Here is a 12,722-nt window from a genome sequence, read left to right as displayed (position 1 = left end):
AATTGGGTGAGTCTCTGCAGCCAGGTAACTCGCCAAGTGAGAAGAATATCAGGCTCGGCCGTGTAGGAGAAGGGAAAAACTAATACTCGGCACATCACTCACAATGCTCTCTGCTGGTGAGCGAAATGCTTTGCTTTACAGAATAAAACTCAAAAGATATACCTGGGGATGTCTGCCAAAAAAAGAGCAAAAAGACGGGCTGAACTGGGACTTGAACTGTGCCAGGTTAGAGAGTGCTGATGTGTGGGACTTCAGATTAAGACTTACCCCAGGACCTCTTACATTCAGAATTGTATGCCCAAAGCAAGAATTCTACCACTGAACTATCCAGCCTGACGGGTAATTTTGGGACTGAAGGAGGATAGTGTAAAATATGTACCTGATTATTTGTGGCGCCTAGACCATCACTTGCACGGCCCTCCTTGGCATACGACGCCTCTGGCTCCCTGCAGCCGCGGCTAGACTTGCCTGCGCATGCAAAACGGCAACTTGCGGCGAAATCTTCATAAAATTATTTCGAAGGGCGACAAACAATTCAAACCATTATTCTACATTCCTCGTCCCACAACCACAATGGCCAAGGTCACCAGGCTGAGCGAGACGGCTCGAGCATTAGAGAGGAAGAAAGCAAAAGGTTAGTCTTCACAAATCTTTCTACAATAACTAGTTTTCTAACTTGCTTGCAGACTATGATCCTGAAGACGATGCCTTTGACAATTCTGACGAAGAACAATCCGATGGCGACAACGAACCCACTCCCATAGGCGGTCGTGAACACTATGAGACAGTTGGAAAAAGTACACTACGCCAGTCCGAGAAAACTGCCCTCGATGCAGCGAAATACGGTGGAGTTGCCATCAGTCGCAAGGCGTTAGAAGACCAGGGCAGCGATGGTGATGCGAACGAGGACGAGGATGATCCATTCGCTCCGGCCGACGAAGGCGATGACGATGATCCTTTTGCAAAAAGAGGTGGCAGTGTGAGCGGATCAGAAGACTCGTCATCGGCGTCAGCCCTTGACCTAGACGATGAGGGAGAATTGGATGAAAACGACGAGATTGACAGCGACGAGGCATTGGGTGAAAGTGATGAAGAAAAGTTCAAGAACTTCGTCTTTCGGGGAAGCAAAAAAAATCGAAAAGAGCCCACCAGCAGCCAAGAGGAATCAAGGCAGGAATCAAGCCAGGTCTCAAGCGAAGATGAAGGCAGTGACAGTGCCAGCATCGACAGCGAAATGGACGGCTCCGACCTTGACATGCTAGACGCCGAAGATAGCGAAGACGACGATGAGGAATCTCTTGCTTCCTCTAATTCTTCTTCTCCACCACCAAAATCAACCAGACCTGCCCGCAATTCCGAACGCGAAGAACTGCGAAAAGCAGCACTACTTTCCACATCTTCAGCAAACTTAGCATCAGCATTATCAGCCGGTGCTACCGCTGATGCAAAGAAAGGGCAGGCCGTCATAAAACAACAGCAGGCATTTGATCGGATCCTGGACGCGAGAATCAAGCTTCAAAAAGGCTTAACCGCTGCAAACGACCTGTCCAAATCCACTCTTTCCGATGAACAAGTCGCATCTGCCGCTCGACAAGCCGAAGACGCGGCTCTGAAACTCTGGTCGACCATCAACACCATCCGTTATGAACTCATATCATCACGACCCTCTACATCGAAAGAAGACGGCACCAAATCCCTCAAACGCAAACGACCATCCCCTATATCCCCATCAACCAGCTCATCATCCATCTGGCAAGAACTGTGCTCCCTCGACACACAATCTCATTCCTACGACCGCGCCGCCCTCGACAAATGGCACGCGAGAACCCAACCCGCCATCGACGCAAGCGCTCGATCCAAGCTCCTCGGCCGCCAGTCACAACCCCAATCCCGTCTCACCGACGTCTTGACCACCTACCTAACCACCACATCCGCCAACCTCATCTCAACCTCTACCGCCAATAACGCACTCTACGACGACAGTCCATTCTATCAAAGTCTTCTCCGCGACCTCATCGCATCCAAGTCCAACTCAGACCAATCACTCGCCATGTCCGTCGACTCATACCTACCGATCAAACTGCACGCGTCTGGATCACGCAACAAAAAAGTCGATACGAAAGCATCCAAAGGTCGTAAGATTCGGTATACCGTGCATGAGAAATTACAGAATTTCATGGCTCCAGAGGACCGGACTTCGTGGGAAGATGGTGCGGCGACCGAGTTTTTTGCGAGTTTGTTGGGCAGGACGGCAGTTTTGGATGAGAATGAGGATGAGGATGGAGAGGATAGTGATGGGGATGGAAATGGATTAGACCATGGGTCAGAGGAGGTGGCTTTAAGGTTGTTCCGAAGTTGATGATCATGTCATGCGATATGTGGGCTCTATATGTGAGCATTAAAACGCTGGGTTAGGTACTTATTATGGGATAGATTTGATTATCCACAAATCCCTCATGAATGATAGGGATAACAATAAAGATATAGTTATGTGTCATTACATCATGTCTATCTGAACAATGTTCGCTATCATTTTACTACTCCGGGCTTCGCCTTTTGTATCTCACAATCATTCCACGCAGTAGCCTTTCTAGCTACTCTCCTCCCCCAGAATCTCCCACGTGGGCAAGCAAGCCCTCCCCCCAACCCATCGAGATTCTAAACAACATAGACAGAATCCTCTACTTCATCCGCGTATACCCCGGGACCTTGTACGGCGCCGGCGTGTACCAATCCGGCAGAACTCCTGCCTCGCGCTGACGATGGATATATGCTGCTGTGACGTGGCCGTTCTGAGTGAAGTTGGATTGTGTGTCGTTGTCGAACCCCTTCAATGGAGGATATTTCTTCTTCGGTGGTGATGGTTGTGAGGATAAGATGGGTGAAAGCGAGATTTGACTTGATCGGATCAGTTGTCCTGGTTCAGGTCGCTCGACGGATGGGCAATCTCTTCCTAGCTCGTCGATGTCGATATCGATGTCGATATCATTCCCATTCTCGGTTGGTGGGTTCTTGACCAGGTCTTGTTCCTTGGTTGGAGTTTGTTCAATTTGCACATCGCTCAAATCCTGACAAGGTGAATGTCGTGGTGGTGCTGGAGTCGTCGGTGGATCCAAGTCAAGATCACCTTCATCTTCACTATTGAAGACCTCATCTAGCCCGAGATCGACGGCAGCTTGGCTCTGAGATGCTGGTTGCTCAGGGATCTGGCTCATCGACACTTGACATGAACTCGAGTCCTTGATTGTGATCTTATCAATTAATGTCAGACTGTGGCTGATGCCTTCGCCATGTTGAGTGTACTGTGTCGGGCGTGGACACGATGAAAGTCCAAACACTCCTTGAGTGGCATCTTGTGTGGATATTTGTGAAGGGTGAGGCATTGTTGCCGGATAAATACTTCTTTGGGTAATGTTGGCTGCCGAAGGTAATGATTGCGATGACGTCTCAACGCTAGATACGTCGTTCAGGGGAATTCGGGTCGTTGTTGTCTGAGTATTTCTTCGATGCATCGACGGTGGTGGAGGCAGTGCGAAATCATCAAGGCTTCTATCCTGATTATTTGCTGCATCAGCATCAATAGATGTGGCTTTCTCAACAAGCCGTGGCTGGGGGATTGCAAATCCACCCTGTACCTCAGTGGTTCTTTCATGTCTCAACTCGGCTTCACATGTGGGTTCATTGTTGGCTTCCAAATCCCTGACCAAGACTTCTTTTGAAGGTCGCTGCACCCTGCGTGAGGTGGCGGGTGTTTCTTTGAGAGGTGGAGGGCTTCTGTAGGATGGCTCGTTCTCTTGTGCCTCTATTGGTGAGCCAATCCATTCATCTTGCGAGCCTTGGATCACTTCATCATCATCCTGGGTAATTGAGTGCGGCGAGCCATGATTCAGGACAAGCTCAATCGGAGTGTGCTGACTAGTCAAAGAGGCGTTCAAACCAAATATATCGCGAATGCTAGGTAAGCTTGCCTCTACATTCGAAGCCGGGGGGGTCCATGTGAGAATATCGGCTTGGCTCGAATCCGGTATCTCTGGAAGATTACCCAAAGGACGAGGAGGCTGAGAAAGTGCGGTCGTATTGCTATGTCTTGTCTGCTCTGGAGACGACGACGGCAATGACCAAAGATTCTTTTGCGAATCTTCAACACGAGATGGCTGTGGCTTTCGTTTTGGCAACTTTAGAGTGACTATTTTCGTTTCCGGTACCGCGGAATGTTTCCTTGCAAAAGACTTAGAAGGAGTCTTGGGTGATAGATTTCTTGACCTTTCCGCAAGAGGGCTCCGGTTGGCTTGATTCGAGCTTCCCACACGATTTACTGTCCGTACTGACGGCGGCAAACTCTCTGGGGATTGGCTGGATAGCACGATTGTTCGCATTGCAGTTGGTGTACGTATAGGTGGAGCTTCTTCCTCTTCGGGTGGCAATAAACTTACATCGTCTTCGTCCTCCAATGAGTCTCGAATCTCAAGGACTGGACGAGAATTGCGATGTGAATCTCCTTGTTTGGGTGGGGTTTCCAGTGCTTCCTCGAAAAAGGCCAAGTTTTCCTGGGGATCGGACAAGATTGTCTGGTTCCGCGCCACTCGACTGGAGACTCTTCTTGAGTTTGACCCAGCTTCGACGTCTGGAAGGTGACCTGAATTTCGTCGGCTGCTTGGATTGTTCTGTTCGCTCTCAAACCTGACCGAGCCGCGGTTCTTCTGATGTGACGATGTCAAAGAATGTTTAGGTTTCCGCGGTTTCCGAGGACTGCTGTAGTTCCCATCGACCTGTGCAGAATGACCAGTATGCTCTACAGGAGCGTTCTCAGTCTCTGAAAGCAGGCCATCATCCATGTCTTCTTGGTGCTGTGGCATCGAACTGAAGAAATCCATCTGGGTCAAGGTGGAGTCGCGTTTCTTAAGGGAACGAGATCTGGCTGTTGGGGGGAGGGTACGTGGGCGACTGGGCTCGAGGAACGGTTCGTCGTCGAGAAAACTGGGAGCAGCGGGTGTCATCCATCGTGCCTGCGTCAAGGTCCCTTGACTTCGGGACAGGGAGTTGAAAGAGGTGCGTGTCGATGAAGGACGATGGCGCTTGCGAGAAACCGGAGTAGTTGTATCTTTCTTCCTCTTAGAACTGGTGATTGCCCAAGGCATATTGAAGACCATGCATACTGGAAGCAAGGCAAAGAGACAACGCAAATTGTTACTTTGTATGGTTCGCAGGCGATGTGATCATTGATTAAGAATGTGGGGGAGGGACGCGTTGGGGAAGACGCGCCGTGCCAAGAGTGGGACGCGATATCACGTGGTCATCCACCCCACCCCGACCTTTGAATTCTATTGCAGGCATCAGGTTCATCATTCAATAGAGGACATGAATCTCATGATGTTTGTTGGATTACACGGAATCTAGCCGAGATGTGGAACTATGATATTGCACGATGAGCGATTAGCGATCCACTTCCATGATTAGACGATCTTAATATGGTGCTGAGTAAAGTCTCCCCGAACCATATATTTGTTCGATATCTATCGAGGATCTCCAAGGTCACATTGTAGCAAGACTGACCAACCTTCCTGACGTGGGCCGATCTATCAGTCGAAATGAAATCAAAAATCCAAGTGTAATCAATTCAAGGACCATACAAGGGGTCCCTAAATTGGAATATACAATCATCCTACACCCAGTGAAACCGCAACCCAAAACCCCTGACCCCGAAGTTCTCGGCGCCCATGTGATGCTTGCCAATAGAAGTAAGATAAAGGTCCATAAGAGCAGTGCCTTGATGAGGACTGCGGCTCTACTTGCGCATGTGTCGTGGCTTATAGCCATCCCCCAGACCACGTCTCACATTGCTATCAAGAAAATGCTTGCCAGATGACTCGAAGCGACGAACGACATCTCCGAAACGACCCTCATCCGGATACGTGCGCCTCTTCAAGCCCGAGCTGCCAGAACCATGAACGCGGCCAGGCCCTGCATTTTGCCAGGCACTAAGGCTGGAGCACTCGTCTTTGAAGGGCTGGTTGTTCGCATAGGCGGGAATATCTGTGGGTCTTTCCACCCACTGGAGAGCAAGTCCACCATCTGCATGCCACAGAATATGGCAATGCATTAGCCAGGCACCTGGGTTGTCGGTTTGGAAGCCTATGACGGTATATCCTGGAGGGGAGCCAGGACCAGCAGAGCCAGCAAGCATGACGGTATCCCGACGGGTAGGGTTGTCAAAGTTGAGAGTCGGGATCAAGGAAGGATCCCATGCAACGGTGCCCTGACCCAGAACACTCATATCGTGGCCATGCAAATGCATTGGGTGGGATGCAAAGAACTGGTTCTGGATGATGAAATAGACCCACTGATTGGCGGTACTCAATGTGATGGGGTTGGAGATGAGACTGCTGTTACCGCCTTGAGCAATAGTCTGGAGGGTAGGTTGAGTGTAGTTGACATCGATGGCGCCGTTGTTCAAAAACCAGCGGAACACGGTGCCATCGTCGCTGGTCGCCACTTGAGCAACGTTGCCAGCAGGCAATGTGGATGCAGTCGCGGAGAACTGGTCCTTGGTACCAGCAGCCTTCTGGTGGAACGGGACCAAGGATGCAAGAGGCTCGTCGAGGCAAAAATTGAAATCAGCAAGGGTCTTATTGACAGTAGTGGTCGGCAAGTATGGTTGGGCACCCTTATATAGGAAGATGCCGTTGGCAGTACCCAAACCGGTATTCTGGCAACCAGAGGGGCAGCCGGTTTGGGTTACTGCACGTAGGAAATAGCCTCCCACAGGCTGGTTCATTTCAACGATGACAGTATATCGTTGACCAATACCGATGTTGAGCCATTCGGTAGTGTACGGCACGATGGGAACATAGTCAATGGAAATAACAGTAATCTGGTGGTTGTCAAAGTGGACCGAGTACATGTTTTGTGAGGCTGAGTTGATCAAGCGGAAGAGATGTTTCTTGCCTGGAGTCACGGACCACAGAGTGTGCTGACCAGAAGAAAGGTTGGCCATGGTGTTGTGACCATTTAGGAGGTAGTTGACGGTGCTACGTGGGCAATAGATCAGTACAGGTTCTCATTAGGGCACTCAAAACGAGACAGATGGATCGGGAATGGTTAACTTGACTTACCCAGAGGGGCCAAAGTGGGAAATGCGTTCATTTTGTTGTTGAGCATTGACGGGGAAGGTGTCATCAATCATCACTGTACCCATGTCGAAGTCATAGTTGGCGGTGGCAGGTCCATGGATGATCATGGGGCCACGGATGCCTTCGCCATATTGAGCAATGGCGTGAGAATGATACCAACCAGTGCCGTACTGCTCCAGCCACATGGTGTATGTGCGGGAGGAGCCAGGAGCAATAGCACATTCGGTAACGCCGGGGACACCATCCTGATCATTAGTACCCTTCTGGGTAATTCCGTGCCAGTGGATAGTTGTGGAGTTGTCCTGCATCTCGTTGTGTACGGTAACTTGGAGGATGTCGCCCCAATTACATTCAATGGTGGGTCCTGGAACCTGCCCATTAATTGCGAGAGCGAGCTTGGGGCCAGAACCGTCGAAGTCCATTGTCGTGTTCGTGATGGTGAAGTCATAGGTGCATGTTTTTCCGCTCTTATAGCCTGCAGTATAAGCATCAGAATTGATGGTTTGGCCATCACACCACTTGCTTCTATCTCCTGCGGTGTTACACCACCCCTCAGGAAGGGCTTCGTATGGTGCGGTGACATTGGAAAAGGAAGATCCTGGGGTTGGGAGCGATCCATTTCCTCCGCCGCTGCCAGGAGGAATGCCAGTGTAAGTTGGTGCAGGACCACTTTGAGTAGCCACTGGCCCCGCGCCGGTCCAAACCCAGACATCCCCGTCGGTACCGATGGTACTGACATCGTTAGCCCAGTCTATCCAATTGGCATCTCCTGTCGGGGCAGAGGGGTCGACAAGAGTCATGGTAGAAGCTTTTCCAATTGTGAGAGTGCTGGTGACGTCTGCGGGTGATCCTTGTGACGGGGCCGGACCTGGGGGCTTGCCACTTCGGGTGTCTGTTGCAGTCGATGCAGCAGGAGCCGGAGGAGCCGGGCCCCATGATGCTGTGGGGGCAGCATGGGCAGGAGGAGGGGCGCTGTTGCCAGCTGGATGAACGCCAGTCGAAGCAGGGCCCGGGGGAGGCCATGGTTGGCCGCCAGTGGCAGGGTCGACATTGACAATAGTGGAAGTGCAGAAACCTGGGGCAACCAGAACGGTTGAGCGGTAAATGGTGGTGGCTTCCTTAGTCAGAGTCTCAGTGGTGGTTGTGGTCGACATGACGGTGCTGGTGTCGGTGATGGTGACGGTGGCGGTGTTGGTCACAGTGTTAGTCACAGTGATAGGAGCTGTAGGGCCGGCAGGAGCAGAAGCCCATGCATCGCCATCAAGGGTGGTGATGGCTCCGGTCAAGGTCCGAGCCTGGCCACCATCTGCCAGAACACCTCCAGCCAAACCGAGAGCCACCAAACCAGAAGGCTTGGAAAACTTCATGCTGACTGACCGCAGATAAATTACGGTAACAAAAGCTCTTATTGAAATGAGCAAAGGAATGGCGGGGACAGTTTCAGTTGCCAACCCCAAACAACGTAATGAGAGACTGGAAAGGAGTGGCAGAGGGCAAGTACCCTCGAAAGCAAATCCACGACACAAGCACCGGTGAATATCAAAGAAGAGTTTGCGTCGATGAATGTTTCGCTCGAGGGCATCACCTGTGTTTTTAATAATGTCTAACGAGATCAGTACCAGTTGCTCGACTCACCTGTAGGTGGAGGACAAAAAAGTCAAGCCCCTGGCGGGAAATCAAGCATGATGCTTGATGGGTCCAAGACAGTGTCACGATTCTGAAGTGCATGAACCTTCAAGTTTTAGCCATCCACGAGCTCAAGTCAGTTCGTGTGCATGAGCCAACCATGGGTGAGCTGAGGGCGACATTTAGAGGACATGCGTTGGGAAAGCCAGTCGGATGCGGAGCGAGGAAGCGATGCGGAAACGCGGCTCGGGATGAAGAAAGCTTGTGAGATTAGTGGCGAGCTTGACCACATCATGGTGTGCCAATTGATGGGGCATTGTGGGGATTGCGAGCATTATCCTGGGAAAGGCTTCTTCAAATAAAGCTTGTCGGTGATTTGTGCATGTTTTTAGAACGTGGCTTTGAAGGAATACGGAGTAGAGTCGCAAAGACAGGGGCGCTGTGTGACTGACAGGTGGGGAAGCAAAGCTTGAGAAGAAGACGACTGTAAGTATGTTCAGGGTGGCACGTGAGTGGCCATTGATCGAGATCCAAGTCAAAAGAAATTGGCCTGGTTCGTGCATCATCGAGGCTGCTGGAACGAGTGGATGATTCTGGCCACGTCTAGACCTGATTGCAGGTAAAGACATATTGGACTGGCTTGTGGTTGGTTCCAGATGAAGCTGGATAATCAGATTGCAGCCTTGTATAATTGAGTGCGAGTTTGAAGCCTTGATGACATCGGGGGACGAGTTATAGTAATGATAGTATCCTGATGGTTTCGTCGATCACAAGATGAAGTCGGAGAAGATGAATCAAAGGCACCCCTGCATGAAGGAAGGAAAGAGCTACTCCGTACTGTCTCAGGGTCCACCGTAGGAGGAAGGTGGGTCGAATATATTTAGCCAATGATTCTCAAGTATAAGATGCCAAGTTGATTAAGCTTTTGCTTGATTTATCGACACTTTCCAGGGGCTCGCGCGAGTACTCCATACGTGTACGAAGTATGGATTCCATTGAAACTCCATGAATCCATCTACCGCCTGTCTTGAAGCCATTCATGCCTTGACGAGCCCACCATCATATGATTGGTAAATGCTGTGCGTGGATGCATCATCTTGTCGACCATCAGATCCATGACGACTATGTAGTTCCCCATATCATCCACCATACCCATCTCTATGGCTGGCTGATTACCTCGACAGTCCGCCACAAACTCACCACACCGTGTCTCTCGTTTATGGCCGTGTGGTGACACTAGAGCCAATCCACGCTTTTGCTCTCATTACTTAATGACTACCTATTTTGGCTTGTGTGGCTAATGTATCTAGTCTAGGATAGATCGATGGCCCAGAAGATTGCAAGTTGCCGCTCGCTTCAAGCAAGCCACCTTCAAGTGGAGAGCCCTATGAATTAAATCTTGAAAAGTGCCCACGCTGGGCTCCATCACTAAATATGGTTCCTGCATCCACGCGTCCACTGACTGACCTCGGTCATGACTTTGGTGCAACCCCAAACATCCGTCTTCCAGAGTTCTTCTGAAGCCTGGTCAATGCTCTCTCAGCCTACTCCGTATTCACAAAATGTGGTGCGAGAGATGGAAGCAATCAAATGAGATTTAATTACCACGGTCCTGACGCCCAATTAATTACTTACTCGATGATCTGATCCATCGACCGTTAGCAATGCTCATCAGGCTTCTTCTCCCTCGCAGCCTATTTCATAGCAAAATCAAAATCCTCAAAGTCTCTCTTCAATCCTTCGGCATCTTCTTCCTCTGCAGTCTGCTCGCTCCCGTCTTTCCGGAGCAATGCGTGCATCCAATTCACACGATCTTCCAGCTTCAGCAGACCAGCCATGACCTCTCTTCCGAACCAGATATTGAACTTCAGATCTTCTGATAGTGGAAAGAACATTGACGTGCTCGTTCCTACATTCTGATCATCAGTGGCATCCCCGTTGGTCTGATCTGCCATTTCGACGGGATTAGACACCCATGTCCACACTCTGAAGTAATCGGAGTCCGAGGGAAGCTGGCTCTCGGGGTCGCAGTTTTCCAAAGCAGGATACCCATGTTGCTCCCGCGCAACCTTAAATGCGGCTTCCACAAGTCCGTTCTTGATCTTGTCGGCATGACATGCAATCAATGACCAGTGGTGATGGCGGATGCCGTTGCGACGAACCTCCCAGCAAACAGTGCCAAGCTGACCTTGACTCTTACTTCCGACCATTTTGCTGAGCGCCATACGGAACTTGTTCATCTCTTTGAACTCATTTGCTACTTCTTCAACAGACCTCTTGCCATGTGCGAGCTCATCGGCAGCGTGGTAGTGTGGGATGATCATTGCGTGTCCAGATGACGAGAGTTGAGGAAAGGTGGACATGGTGGACAAGGGTCCTCGCTGTGTCGTGACCATACTCTCCTCCCCAATGGACACAACCATGTGAGTTTTGAAGTCACTCTTGTTCAGGCACATGAAGCAGTCACTGCTATCGAAGCGATTGCCTCGCGCCCGCTTGTTATGACGACCTTGATGACGGCCACCTCGATCATATCGCTGATAGTTGCCCTCATCAGCCGGCCTTTTGCGCGAGGGCGAGCTTGCTTGAAATGGTGATTTGGTTGGTGGCCCGACGGTGGAAGGAGGTCTCGAGGTATCCAGAGAAAATGCCGTCATCCATTCCTTGGTTGGACTGGCAACGCTTGGCAGGCTTTTGAACCTGGTCACTGATGGTTGATCAAGTGAATGGTACTCCAGCACATGCTCAAACGGCTCACGTTCCCACAATGATTCTGGCGAGCTGGAGAAGTGGTACCAGGGCTTGAGTGCTTCACAAAGATTAGAAACTGATTGCGAACTGGACTGTGACTTTAACTCCTCTGGGAGTCTGATCTGAGAGCCGTGATTGATGTTCTTTGGCCATTCATTGGTAAGGAGAATGTGAGCTGAATTAGCGCCATGAAGGCCACGCGCATCATTGTCAAGATATCGCGAGTCACACTTGCCGATCGCCTCTGCAGTTTGTGCTTCGTTTTGGATCAAGTTGCCACCTAGATTGACAATCTTGACACCTTCAGTCGTAGTAAATGTGCCTTTGCGTCCGAGAAAGAACAAGTTGGGGCAAACGTCTTCATCGGCCTCGAGCTTCTGCTGGACAGGATCTGGGAAGGGCGAGCTGCCAGTAGTGTAGTAGGTTGCTAATGGTATATTGATCTGACCACCTAGCAAGGCACTCAGGTCTGCAGTGGCATCATTATCACTTGTAGATCCAAAGACATCGCCGATGATGAGCGCGAGGTCAAAGTTTTGTTTGGCCTGGAGTTTACTGATCTTCTCAAAGGCCTTTTTCAGCTTGCCTTGAATGGCGCCGACAACTAAGCTGGAGATTTGTTAGACCAAACTGACAGAAGTCACCACGCTCGCCGCTCAGACACTGTTGTAAGAGAGAGGCGGGGGCATAGAGATGGAGACTCACATTTTAGCAATTCCCATTGTGATTGAGTCGCGACTGAGTGTAGATTAATTTTTGATATAAGAATCGCAAAGAGGTGTAGGGAAAGGTTTGAGGACGAAAGGCATAATGTTGAAATCGCAGGAGGAGAGGAAGAAGAAGAAGAAGGGCAGGAGGAGCGTTTTATTTAAATACCCATTAGCGAAGTGTTCTGGTCTTGAATTCACGATTGTTCTGGGTTGACTCAATCTGGTCTCGAATTCAACATGTGAGGATTTCGTCAAGAGAGAACGTGATAATGATCATTTGCTTCACCCTACAAATTCACATGTTTCAACTTTTCACTTCACAGTAGACCACGCCTTGCCATAAGAAGTAATTATTCTGACAGACGAAAAGGCCAAACCTACTGATATGCTATTTGTCGCCGATTCTCACACTTTTGATAGACTGTCAGACTTCTCATTAATGCATGCGGGGAAACTTGCGGCCCTCCAAACAATTTTTCTGGCAGGCGCTTCATCTAAAGTCAAG

At 50.1% G+C, this 12,722-nt stretch overlaps 4 protein-coding genes and 1 pseudogene across 5 annotated transcripts; 1 reads left to right on the top strand and 4 right to left on the bottom strand.

Annotated features, from left to right (window-relative positions):
- Positions 1-196: 196 nt before the first annotated feature.
- PV10_06423 lies at positions 197-333 on the bottom strand (annotated as a pseudogene). Its single transcript has one exon. The product of its transcript is annotated as a tRNA-OTHER (tRNA).
- A 236-nt stretch (positions 334-569) lies between these two features.
- Positions 570-2,359, top strand: PV10_06422 (uncharacterized protein; the record flags this gene model as incomplete). Its single annotated transcript, XM_016371217.1, has 2 exons — positions 570-634; positions 687-2,359. Exons 1-2 carry the CDS (start codon positions 574-576, stop codon positions 2,357-2,359), a joined length of 1,734 nt encoding a protein of 577 aa, XP_016223510.1. The 5' UTR covers positions 570-573.
- Positions 2,360-2,594: 235 nt separating this feature from the next.
- Positions 2,595-5,138, bottom strand: PV10_06421 (uncharacterized protein; the record flags this gene model as incomplete). The annotated part of the gene is made up of 2 exons (XM_016371216.1): positions 2,595-2,658; positions 2,716-5,138. 2 exons carry the CDS (start codon positions 5,136-5,138, stop codon positions 2,595-2,597), a joined length of 2,487 nt encoding a protein of 828 aa, XP_016223509.1.
- A 333-nt stretch (positions 5,139-5,471) lies between these two features.
- On the bottom strand, positions 5,472-8,678 carry PV10_06420 (uncharacterized protein). The gene is made up of 2 exons (XM_016371215.1): positions 7,113-8,678; positions 5,472-7,028 (listed from the first exon to the last, which is right to left on the bottom strand). The coding sequence occupies exons 1-2, from the start codon at positions 8,495-8,497 to the stop codon at positions 5,786-5,788; spliced, it is 2,628 nt and encodes an 875-aa protein (XP_016223508.1). The 5' UTR covers positions 8,498-8,678; the 3' UTR covers positions 5,472-5,785.
- A 1,471-nt stretch (positions 8,679-10,149) lies between these two features.
- PV10_06419 (uncharacterized protein) lies at positions 10,150-12,421 on the bottom strand. The gene is made up of 2 exons (XM_016371214.1): positions 12,213-12,421; positions 10,150-12,116 (listed from the first exon to the last, which is right to left on the bottom strand). The coding sequence occupies exons 1-2, from the start codon at positions 12,227-12,229 to the stop codon at positions 10,451-10,453; spliced, it is 1,683 nt and encodes a 560-aa protein (XP_016223507.1). The 5' UTR covers positions 12,230-12,421; the 3' UTR covers positions 10,150-10,450.
- Positions 12,422-12,722: the final 301 nt, after the last annotated feature.

Source organism: Exophiala mesophila, assembly GCF_000836275.1.
Source record: "Exophiala mesophila strain CBS 40295 unplaced genomic scaffold supercont1.4, whole genome shotgun sequence".
Classification (NCBI taxonomy): Eukaryota; Fungi; Ascomycota; class Eurotiomycetes; order Chaetothyriales; family Herpotrichiellaceae; genus Exophiala; species Exophiala mesophila.
Note: the sequence above shows the minus strand (reverse complement) of the source record. Positions and strands in the feature narration are given on the sequence as shown.